At 39.3% G+C, this 13,078-nt stretch overlaps 1 protein-coding gene across 2 annotated transcripts in view; it reads right to left on the reverse strand.

The window, feature by feature from the left end:
* Positions 1–13,078, reverse strand: part of LOXL2 (lysyl oxidase like 2) — a 143,469-nt gene that overhangs the window by 49,672 nt on the left and 80,719 nt on the right. For both annotated transcript variants that reach the window (XM_089692477.1, XM_089692478.1), the window contains 4 exons: positions 8,905–9,116; positions 5,906–6,113; positions 2,974–3,157; positions 1,466–1,617 (listed from right to left, as the gene is read on the reverse strand). In XM_089692477.1, the coding sequence (XP_089548603.1) occupies positions 1,466–1,617; positions 2,974–3,157; positions 5,906–6,113; positions 8,905–9,116 (756 nt within the window). The remainder of the gene's footprint in view (positions 1–1,465; positions 1,618–2,973; positions 3,158–5,905; positions 6,114–8,904; positions 9,117–13,078) is intronic.

Below are 13,078 nucleotides of genomic sequence, written 5' to 3' on the forward strand. Positions count from 1 at the left end.
AAAGCCAGCATGACAAAAATGAACCTAATATAAATTGAGGTTCCATTATAAAGTGAAGATAAATAAAATACAAAAAAACATATCCACGGAAATTTCTGCACCATGCCAGACCCCTTTATCAAGGTGACAGTCACCTTGATAAAGTCAGAAATGAGATTGACATAGCTCTAAACTATCAGCAAATATGCTTCAATTTGCACTTTATTCTTCTGCACTTTATAATGGAACCTCAATACATTTTTTTAGGTTAATTTTCCTTTCATACATTGATTTTAAAGTGCTGGCTATTTCTTTGATGAGCTATGATACAATGTCATTGTTAGCTGTGCACCCCTCAACAGAGCAAGTAGAGTAAGGTGCTGCATTGATTGTACTGCTATTAGATTTTTGTTTGCTGTTTATGTCCCTACTGGGGAGATTAAATGAGAAGTTTGGGGTTATGCTGCAGCTCTCTCATCGGAGAATTGATCAATCAGATGACCGCTGATCAGTTTTCGGTCTACTTGGAGTGGAAAGCAGTAACTGTCAGTTACCGCTCTGCCCCTCCAGTGCTCACTGGAGCACCAGGCAAGAGAGGGAGCAGGTGCAGCTAGCTTTACGCTAACAGCTGGAGTCATCTGTCAATCAGGCAGCTGGGCTGATTCTGACAATATGGGGGCCGTGATCCTTCCAGAGCCTGGACTGGCTCTGTAATGCCAGCTAAGGTGCAGTAGCCTGCTATCAGCTGAATCCGGGTCACAGGAGAGCAAAATTAAGTGCACTTCTGTGACCCACTAGAGAAGCATTGCCAAAAAAAGCTTTGGATGTATTTCTCTTTTAAACGTCACTGTTGGTCCTGGTGACCATTGTCTCCTGCACAGAAAGTAATAGGAAAATTAAAATGTTTGAGTTGTCACAGGAACTGGAAGTGAGTGGAAATACTTTCAGGGGTACACTTGTTTTGGCTTTACATACACTTTAAGGCAGCAAATGGCAGATCTTTAAACCAAGTGCCAAGATAAATATGAAGGCAACAGCTGGCCATGTGGGCAATGCCAAAACTATGTTTACAGCAGTGCAAAGAGCCACTGGGAGGTGTAAGGGCAGTATACATTACCCCTACGAGTTCTCATCTCTGTGACTCTAGATATCAATCTAGTTAGAAATTACTGATGATGATGCATAACTACTGTACTTTTATACTACTTAATTAATGCAGTTTATCTGAGGTAGCGTCCTACAAAAAAGACACTCCCGATGTCCGATTAGACCACTGCATAGTTTTATGACCTCAGATACCTCTCTAACCGCCCTTGTTCTGAGGCTGATTTGCACACCATTGTAATCTCTAATTACAGTTGTGTCCAGTATAATGCTATACAGGGTACATACATTTGGCAGCTTGAAAATGATTAATAGAAATATGTGTCTGCATACATTGTATAGCTGACCTGTCAATGTTAATCTTACTGGACTGAGCTCTCACCTGGTTCTGGAAACCCATGGCCGGGATATTACACTTCACTGCTGCATCCTCTTCATGGCTACAGCTTGGGGTATGCATGTTAAATTTGCAATCTATAAGTGATTTCTCAAAACCGGTGCACTCGATCTCACTCATGTGAATGTGGCCTATCCCTGTGGAGACACAGAGACATATGATTTTGCTGTACAATTCAGAGACACAACTAGGTATGTACAACGCGACTTTCTACTGTGGTATATGTACAGGCTGTATTCTCACCTGTGTGTTTCCTAAACACATGACAAAAAACACAAAAATGTGCTTTTTGCCAAGCATTTTGGAAATGCTCTGAAAACGCACTGCAATTGCAGGTTGCTAATGGCACACCAAGCATGGGTAGCAGACAGGTGTTTTGTTGCATGACAAAAACACACTACAAATGTGCCAATACACACAATGAAACAAGTTTAAAGCTCCACAACCAAAAAAGTTCTGAAGCTACTTTGGGGCATTTGGTGCGCGTAGACCAGCCTAAATGAATGAATGGGCTGCCCTAGGTATGATGCATCTTCATGCATGAAAAATGCACAACAAAACAGAAACGTGCAATTCCGCCACGCTCAAGTGTGAATGGGGCCATATAGACTTAAAGTGGAAAGAAAAAAGTAATGCAAGTTGACTAGATAATGAAAAAAAACTCTAGTGTGTATATGTAATATTTTTTTACAGCATGGTCTTCGCTCTATAACCAACAGAAGCAAAAGCCCCAGCACTCCATGTTTTAATGCAAGAAAGCTCTACAAGGATCTATACATTGACAACTTCCAGGAACTCTTTATCAAGGTACAAAAATATCCACTCAGGTGTAGGCATTATGGTGCTCAAAGGTACAAACTCATCAGAAAATGTGGCATAGATATGATGGGGTGTTTCCTGTGCCTCATTTAAATATCTCATCTTTTTAGAGAATTAATGAAATATGACTGATTTGTCATCTGTTTGTGTAGTATTTGTGTTTTTATGTTAATCTTAATCTTCTAATATTCCATGGAACCCCTAGGCACTGTTTAAAGTTTCCTGCTGTGATTGTATAGAGTGCTATGAAGACCCTGAGCTTTATTATCTCTATTCAAACCACAATGAACAGTAAGCATCTTAGTCAGATCCAGGGATTCAACCATTTATAAGTTGAAAACTTAGGGGGAAAAAAGAACAGTTGCCTGTAGTGGCAGCAGTTTTCAGCTAGGATATGTTGTAGAGTATTTCCAGGGTATGACTCTTATCCTCTAATTGCAATAAAGTAGTGAGGTCCATCTGGGAGACCTGACCTATGACTATATCTATTCACTCAGCAGACACTCCCTAGATGTATCTCAAGGAAACAATGTGACCTGATGGAAATTTCCAGTCTACAAAATTGTTAATTCAAAGGCTTGTGCTCAGTTCTAAAAGGGACCGTAACCTTAAATCATATGTTTAATTTGGTCAAGTATCCCAGAAATACCAGTCACATTTAGACATAATATTACCTTGCCCCATCTGTGATCCGGATAAAGCCTCTTTGGCACTGCCAAACCCAAGCTCCCTGCAGACCACACTGGCAGAAACCAAATTCCATCGATCATCACAAATAGTTCCCCACTCATTATTCTTTAGGACCTCAACTCGTCCTTCTCCAATGTTGGCTCCACCCCTCAGGCGCACCATTGGCTGCTGCAAAGTGCAGTATAAAAAGCATAATGAGACATAACATAACTAAAATGCTTTAAAAACAAACAGATAAGCTTTGTTTGGGAAGCTGTTTGGACAGTGTCATTAGTCTAACCAATTTTCTTCATAAAGATCTTAAAAAAAACCTGCCTGGACAGAAGTATGAGTGATCTAGAAAAAGTATGGAAGTTCTTATTTCTGGTTCAATGGCTTAAAGTACTGAATAAAGAGGGTCAGCATGACAACCAGATAACTAGCATTTAGCTCCCATGTTTTTCTCATGATAAGTTTATAGAGACTTACGTCCAGGTCATGAAGGACAAAGCAATGGATTTGCTTTTAGTCCTTTCCTTCACTCCCTTGATGTTTTGTTCAGCTGCTGAAAATTAAAGCAAATACCCAATGTTTCCAGGTATGGACAATCATATGACTCACTTTATGTGATAGTGCTGGGTCAATCATCAATTAACAGCTAGCCATGTGTAGAGTAAGACTTTAGAGACTGGTAACGTACACAGAGCAATTTCTACTGCTCCTGACGCTAAATGGAGAAGCAGGGAAGTAATAGAAAGGTGGATATGTAATGCTAAGGCAGAGGGAGAGATACACTGAACTTGTTTCTTTGATCTGCATAGGGCAAAGCACAGGTTCACTTTAACTAGTTGCAGACTTTGGACATGCTACGCATGCCCAAAAAATGTCATCATTGTACACTGGGCATGTGTAGTATGTTCAGTCTCTATGCCCTGCTTCTGGGACACCCCCCCCCCCCTTTCCATCCTCCCAGTATACAACAAATGTTGACTTTGATTAATCAAAGACATTACTGTATACTCAGAGAAGGTGTTTGCAGCTGTAGCTGTCAAAATGCAGTCTGAATCAGTGTTTATAAATAACACTACTCAGACAAGAATATAAAAATATGCAAATATTGTTACTTTTGTATCATTCTGTTTATTCACCTTGTCACGGATCAAACCCACATGCCCATGCCCACAGTGACTAACTAACCGAGGCGCGCACGTGCGGTCATGACTTGGGGTAAGAGGGAATAAGGGGGACTTAATCTGAATATATATACGTATATAATTTTATGATTTAATATCCCGAAAGTGGGCAGTGCATAAAATATGTACAAAGTATAAAAAGTTACAGAAAATACAAGAAATACAAGAAGACACACAATTGGCTATTGACTATAAAATAAAAGGGAATAAAACAGAAATAAAACTTTTACTAAGAGTTATCCTGCGACTGGAGCAAGTCAGGGAAAGTCTGCAATCCATCAGTCAATAGAACTGGCTTCATACGAATCACAACGTCCATATCTCAGGGTCCACAATTTATGGAAATATGGATGTGGGCTGGACATTAGCCCCTGGCCAATCGACTCTGGGGGGTGTTCCTGTACCAGCCCACAGGACGTTCTGGGTACTGGAATGCCCAAAGTCCATTGGACCAGGAACGGTTTGAATCACTAAGTCAGGGATTGAATTTCCAACACCAGCGCATCAGTCCAATCGCGACAGTACCAATCGCTGTTCAGCTGTTGCAATCAGGCGCCATATAACCATTTCCTGCATTTCTCTGGGGTTCTACATAGGCCACAAATACAGTTTTTACATGCAGATGTAGCCTACAGTGTGCCCAATCAGAAGGAAGTATTTTCATCTCTCTGCAACTAATATTTTAGCTTTTAGGAGAGATGAAATATATTCCTTTGATCTGCTAATATACTTCAAAGCTCTGGTCTCCCGCTGTGTCATGAAGCCAAACCGTCTAGAGCCTTTTCCTTCCAGATTTCCCAGAAGGTGACAAATCTTATTGGCATCTAGGTGTCACCTCCTTCCAGAGGAAGCTCTGTCCCTTCAAATGCTAATTGGTGACCATATGTCTCTTGACTGAATCCTGAACACATCTTATATTATTATAACCTGGACTGAAGCTAAACCTACATTGTCATATTTCTACAGGTCACATCTCAGCTACTCAAATTTTACATGTACGTTACATCATCTCAGCTACTCAAATCTTACATGTACGTTACACACCTGCAGATAAAAGGCATGAACTTAGATCCGCAAATGATGTCAGTTAAATTAACTTGACAAGTAAAAATAAGTTTTGTTTTTTTAATAAACTGTTCTCCTATTTAACTTTGTAAAGCCTTGTACCAGAATCATAATTATAGTGTCATTTTAAACAGGACAAATTACAGAAGATTAAAAGAAAGCCTTGTTTGTCCTTAAAAAAACAACATATGTATTACCTTGTTATCTAACGTAATTACAAAGTTATTGCTGAATAAACAGATCCATAGCAGAATTGTAAAAATTACTCTGGTCCATAAGGGGTGAACAGGTGTGAGAGGCGATGTGGTTAGAGAGAGACAAGTATGCAGAGCTGACATCCCGGCAACATCTGCAAGTTTGCAGTAAGTGACTCACTAAGCAGAGAATCTAGAACTAAAAATGACAGCCCTGGAACCCGCAACTATAAAAAAAGTCCATAATGGCAGCTCCCATACTTCTATTTGTATGCTTTCCTTCTATCACAGGTCTATCACAAAGACAGATTCAATACACTTGAGACTGTGTTGTCTGTGTATACTTATTCCAAAGCAATGAAAATATTTCTCCTATTCACAATGAAAAAAAAGAAGCCACTTTGGAATAAACGATTCTCTGTATAAAATTATTAATTTTCCCTCAACACACACACACACACACACACAAGTAAAATCACCCGCACCTCTTGACGGAATGCCTTTCTAAAGCCTGTGTTTGGACTTGGTGCGAAGGCTCTTCCTGGGGTGCAGCTGACTACTGCAGGAGCCCCGCCATTACAAGTCAGGTTTGAAGGTGTATTGCCAACACTGCAGGAGGATATATGGGCCTCATTCCCTGTGCAGTTAGCAGAGAATTCCCAGTAGGAGTGCTTCTTTCGGGTTGAAAATATTCTGAAAAAAGAAAAGCAGTAGGAGGGCACGTTATGATTTGTGACTGATTTTGAATTTGAAAGGCTTTAAAATATATTTTCTAGCTGTGAAAATGCTGCCTTCAACCCTCACACTGCAGTGGTCTGTGCTGGCATGGCTGAATAACAGCCACACCCCTCAACGTAAGCCTTCTCACTCAGTCTTGTATTGCAGAGAAGGAGGCTTGTCCAGTGGTATATTTATGTTTTGTGCTGCCCTAGGCAACACAAAAAAATTGACTGCTGCCTCCCCCTGGAAAAAAAAGCATGATAACAATTAATACACTGAACCCAGCCTTGTCCCGCATGTGCAGACACTGACAGCTCGGGAACGTAATGATGTCACATCCACAGGTTCCGCCCTACGCATTTTGTCATCGATGTCCTCACGAAACGGAAGCGCTCTGTGAGGACGTTGATGATGAAACGCGTAGGGCGGAGCCTGTGGATGTGACGTCATTCCATTCCCGAGCTGTCAGTGTCTGCGCATGCAGGACGAGGCTGTGTTCAGTATCTTGATTGTTATCACGCTTTTTTCGCTGGTGTCGGCTGGGACACCAAGCTGTGTAAGTGCAATGTGTTTTAAATAAATAAGAAGCTTTTAAGGTACTGTACCATGAGTCTTTTGTTCTCTTATATCCTGAGTGTTGGTCTGAACATCTAAAGGAAGTGGTGGCTATTGATGAAGTGGATCTATATTATCAAGCATTCCCTGCAGAATATTGTTCCCGGAATATTGGATATCAAGCTTCAGTGTTATCTCATCATCCCGCAGAGTATTGCTCCCAGAGCAGAAAGCGCTTATACTGATTTATAATTTGATCAGCATATTGCTCTGGTGAGTTTATTTAATTTATCTGGTGGTGGATTGGCACAAGGCGGAATTTGTTGGACACTGAAAAGTTTTTTTCATTGCAACACAATATTTGGACTTTATTTTATGTTATATTATACACTAATATTTTTTGGACTTTTAAAATTAGCGCAACCTGTTTGGTTTATAATCAGGAGTACTAGTAATATACAGTGGATATAAAAAGTCTAAACACCCCTGTTAAAATGTCAGGTTTCTGTGATGTAAAAAAATGAGACAAAGATAAATCATTTCGGAACTTTTTCCACTTTTAATGTAACCTATAAACTGTACAACTCAGTTGAACAACAGACTGAAATCTTTTAGGTGGAGGGAAGTAAAAATAACAAACTAAAATAATATGGTTGCGTAAGTGTGCACACCCTTCAACTAATATTTTTTTGAAGCACCTTTTGATTTTAATACAGCACTCAGTCTTTTTGGGTATGAGTCTATCAGCATGGCACATCTTGGCTTGGCAATATTTGCCCACTCTTCCTTGCAAAAACACTCCAAATCTGTCAGATTGCGAGGGCATCTCCTGTGCACAGCCCTTTTCAGATCACCCCACAAATTTTTGATCGGATTCCGGTCTGGGCTCTGGCTGGACCATTCCAAACCTTTAATCTTCTTCTGGTAAAGCCATTCCTTTGTTGATTTGGACTATGATTTGGGTCGTTGTCATGCTGAAAAATGAAGTTCTTCTTCATGTTCAGCTTTCTAGCAGAAGCCTGAAGGTTTTGTGCCAATATTGACTGGTATTTGGAACTGTTCGTAATTCCCTCTACCTTGACTAAGGCCCCAGTTCCAGCTGAAGAAAAACAGCCCCAAAGCAGGATGCTGCCACCAGCATGCTTCACTGTGGGTATGGTGTTCTGTTGGTGATGTGCAGTGTTGTTTTTGGGCCAAACATATCTTTTGGAATTATGGCCAAAAAGTTCAACCTTGGTTTCATCAGACCATAACACATTTTCCCACATGCTTTTGGGAGACTTCACATATGTTTTTGTAAAATTTAGCCGGGCTTGGATGTTTTTCTTCGTAAGAAAAGGCTTCCGTCTTGCCACTCTACCCCATAGCCCAGACATATGAAGAATACGGGAGATTGTTGTCACATGTACCACACAGCCAGTACTTGCCAGATATTCATGGTATATCTAATGCTTTGGAAATTCTTTTGTACCCTTCTCCTCAGTGATACCTTTTAACAATGAGATCCCTCTGATGCTTTGCAAGTTCTCTGCGGACCATGGCTTTTGCTGTAGGATGCGACTAAGACAATGTCAGGAAAGACCTACTAGAACAGCTGAACTTTATTTGGGGTTAATCAGAGGCACTTTAAATGATGGCAGGTGTGTACTGACTCCTATTTAACATGATTTTGAATGTGAATGCTTAATTCTGAACACAGCTACATCCCCAGTTATAAGAGAGTGTGCACACTTATGCAACCACATTATTTTAGTTTTTTATGTTTACTCCCAACCCCCAAAAAAAAAAAAGATCTCAGTTTGTTTTTCAATTGAGTTGTACAGTCTATAGGTCACATTAAAGGTGGAAAAGTTCTGAAATTATTTATCTTTGTCTCATTTTTTTACATCACAGAAAACTGACATTTTAACAGGGGTGTATAGATTTTTTATATCCACTGTATACTCACTGACCAAGGTGTACATGAGATAAGGTAGTAATGATGTATTAATAATTACCAAGCCACAATAAATAGTGCATTTCATGTCTGCCTGGAGTTAACCTATAGACCACTATAATAAAGCAAAAAGAAAGTGTGCATTAACCAATAGCTACCAATCAGCAATCAACTCATAAAAGGTGAGATTGGATTGGTTGGTATAGGTTGCTGCACCCTATACTGTATTAATAATCTCTGCACCTACATCTTTTCCTTTACAGGCTCACTTACTTATAGACTTTCTGGTTGTATTTCCTCTCTCCAGGGAACCCGAACATGCCACATATTACTCTGCTGTTCTTCTGGGTCCAGTGGGTATCACACACCTGCTTCCAGTTGTCATTAACTTTTACTTCCACGTAGCCCTCAGTAACAGGCACACGTTTGCGGTATGTGGCAAGGATGGCACGGATGCGTACGTCTTCCACCATAATGTTCAGCACCTGCGGAGGCAGCAATATGTTATAGGTGAAGGACATAACTGCGGTACTGGATAATTAAAGAGGAGCCAAACCATAAAACATATTTCTGAAACGTTGTCATGTGGGTGCAACGTACTATCCGGTCTCTTATGGCAGGTCAGGACAACTCTAATTATAGAGAAATCATTTATTTACCAGCTGCTGCCTTGTCTCCTCACATTCCAAGACATAATCACTTGTTTGAGTGAATATTAAAGAAATCTTCAACCCACGTTCCAAGTCAATATCGGTTGTGTACAAAGTGGTGTAACATAATGGCTCCTTATATGAGAGTTGGGTGTATAAACAGGTGCTTGGACCAGACTGATGGTCAGCAAAAACTCTACAAAGTTCAGCAGAATTTTCGTTTGGGACTAAAAATTGCCTGTCTGTAAAAATATAAAAATATCCTCTAAGTACAGGGTGCAATAACACATGGATGGTGTCACTGGCTCATGCCTCCTTTCTGCCAAACATATGGCCCTGCTTGGCTATCAGCAGTTTACTAAGCAGTAGATCTTTTATCATCATCACCATATTGCATATATACATCTTCTCTATATTACACAGTCCTCTACAAAGAACCAGTTTTTACTGTTGTTATGAGAACAACAGGTTGGAGTAAATGTGGCTATACCTACCTTTAAATTAACTCATATTTACAAATATATGTAACAATATATGTTAAAATGACTTTTTTTATATGTTTTAAAAAATATATTTTTTTAAATATATTCCTCAGATTTTTTTTAAAAGTCATTTTAACATATATTTTTTACATATAGTTGTAAATGCACTCCAAAAATGTAGATTTGTATTTTTAAAGACATACAGTATATTTTAAATGTAGTTTTAAAAATATTTTTCATATATTTTGTGATAAAAATGCATTTAAACATACAATGTATATATATATATATATATATATATATATATATATATTGAAATATATTGAATATGGCCAAAATTGTAGCATTTCAAATATATGGCAATATATTTTGGAAGAATATTTTTGAAATATATTTCAAAAATATTTTTATTTCATATGGGTGGTTATAAACATTTGGATGTTTAAAAAAAATATGTGTGGTATAGGAATGTATGAAAGGCTAATGCACATACATTTGGACATAATTTTTAAAGACACCTTAATAAATTAGCATCTCATGTGATGCAACACAATTATTGCTGTCATCCAAATAATTCATTAGACGTCGGATGTTAGATGATGGTATCACAACCTAGGAGCATGCAATGACTGTCATAACGAAAGATTGCGGTTTTTAATGATTGTCCCCCAAACTACAGTGGTACAAGGGAGTACCTAATTAGCTCACAAGCATGTACAAACATTTTTAGATCTACACTCATCTTTCTAATGAAATTTGTCACGTCAAAGATGGCATCATCAAAACCGCTTTTCTGAAAAACATATAACGTATACATTCTCTCAACCTGTGTACGGCTAGCTTTAATCTTCTAATGGAACACCTATTTCGGTGACAACTATGTCAACCCCCCCCCATAACAGGATATTACTACCTCCATGCTTTACTGTAGGAATTATGTTATTTGGATGGTGAGCTGTATTGGATTTCCATCAGACATATCATTTAGTGCTGAGGCCAAATCATTAGATTTTAGTCTCATCTGACCATAACACCTTTTTCCATGTGGCCTCAGAATCCTAAAGGTGTGTTTTGGCAAAGCTCAGTCATGGCTGCATGTGACCTTTCTTGAGGAGTGGCTTTTTTCTTGCAACCCTCCCATACAAGCTCCATTTGTGGAGAATTTATGATATTGTCACATACACACAATGACCAGTCTTTGTCATAAATTTTTGCAACTGCTTCAGAGTTGCTGTAGTCCTCTTGTTAGCCTCTCTGACCAGTTTCCTTCTGGCTCTTTCATTCAGTTTGGAGTGATATCCTGATCCAGGGAGGGTCTGTGTTGTACCAAATACCTTCCACTTCTTAAGAATAGACTTCACAGTGCTTCTAAGCATTAATAAAGACTTTGACTTTTTTTGTATCCATCTCCTGACCTACCTGTCCACTAATTTATGCTGGAGATCTTTTGACAGTGCCTTGCCACCCATAGTTGATTGTTTGCTTCAGTTGCACTATCAGGGACTGAAATGCTCCAGAAAAGCTCTTTTCTAGCTGAGCTAATCAAAATGACCACAGCTGACCACAGTTGAGAGTCAAATGGCTTTGTGTGCCATCGAGAAGATGATTAGCTGACTGAGTTTACAAGTCATTTTTAGGAAGGGGGTGATCTTTTTTCAAACTCAGTTATTCTGTTTTTTCATTTTTTCTGTCATGTTGGTCTTTTATCTTTCACTTGCATGTTATAAGTTGCATTGGGTAACTACAGCTGGATAAAACAAAAACTGTGTCTGTCTTCATTTCAGGCTGCAAAGCAACAAAATGTGATTATTTTAAAGGGGGTGATTCTTTTCTATACCGACTGTACCTCCTTCATCTAGATGCATTCTGTTTAAATCAACCACTGAAGCATATAAGTTTGTTAGGGAAGCCAGTAATCCACTCTACATGATCGTGGCAGATGGAGCAGGTGCCAGCCAGATGTGTGTTTAAACCCAGTGTGACCATTTACATCATGCATATGTTGAGCGCCATTCCTTTACAAGGAGGATCTTATAATACAGGAAAACGTAACATAAAACATAAGCATATAATTCTTTTCTGGTTTTAAACCTTTTTTGTTCAAAATATCATATTTCTTTACTGTATGTACCATAGAAAAATATTGTACCAGAAGCTTGGTTTTCAGTATCCAGACAGCACCATTCAAAACACAGTGAGTGCCACCTTTACTCAGTCATACAGTGAGTTTTTCCTCGATCCAATCACACACTGAGCTTCTTCTCTATCCATTGACACCTTGAAGTTCACGTCCACCCAGTCACACTTCCACCAGACCACACATTAACTTACACTTCCATCCAGTCACACATTGAGCTACATTTCCACCAGACCACACATTAACTTACACTTCCATCCCGCCACACATTGAGTTCCATCTCCACCCAACCAGTCTCTGAATTCAACCACCACCCAGTCACACATTAATGTTTTATGTTATATCTAGCTATATATTATTTAAGTAAAGCACCTTGATTATTTGAGATTATCTCCAGGAATTTCTCCCATGGGCCGATAGGTGCACCTGTATGACACCGTTTCATCTTCTGGCTTCATCCCTCAGTTAACTCATTGGGGGTAAGATGATTTTATTGATGTTATTACTTATCCATGTTCTTCATATATGGGATAATTTCACATTGATTATGTTATTTTTCATTCTTTGTTCAATATAGTTACCTCTCTTTTTTCTTTCATTAGAGAATTGATTTTATATTTGATTGTATAATCTTCCACGCCTTCCAACTGTCAATATTCCTTGTTGGTCATGAAGAAGCGGATGAAACCGCAAAACCGGTTGTAGACCATTGAGCAAGGATATACAGCAATGCATTGGAAAAACTGTGGTGGTTTTACTTTATGTATAGTTTGATATCATGTCTAGATTTAAAACATATTGGAATACAATTCATGTTTTTATATCAAATGGCTATTTTTGTATAGTACGGCTGCTTGAACCTTTCTTTCATCCAATCACACAGTGAGGTCCATTTCCACCCAGTCATGCAATGAGCCGCACATTGAGTTCTACCTCCGCCTAGACACGCATTAAGTTCCACCTCCAGCTAGCCACACATTGTGTTCCACCTCTGCCCAGCCACTGATTGAGCTCCACGTCCGCCCAGCCACTGAATGAGCTCCACCTCCAACCAGTCACTGATTGAGCTCCACCTCCACACAGCCACTGACTGAGCTCCACCTCCAACCAATCACTGATTGAGCCCCATCTCCACGCAACCACTGGTTGAGCTCCATCTCCACCCAGCCACTGATTGA

Source organism: Staurois parvus, unplaced genomic scaffold (assembly GCF_062004578.1).
Source record: "Staurois parvus isolate SC_StPar_1 unplaced genomic scaffold, SC_StPar_1.0 ptg000586l, whole genome shotgun sequence".
In the NCBI taxonomy this organism is placed as follows: Eukaryota; Metazoa; Chordata; class Amphibia; order Anura; family Ranidae; genus Staurois; species Staurois parvus.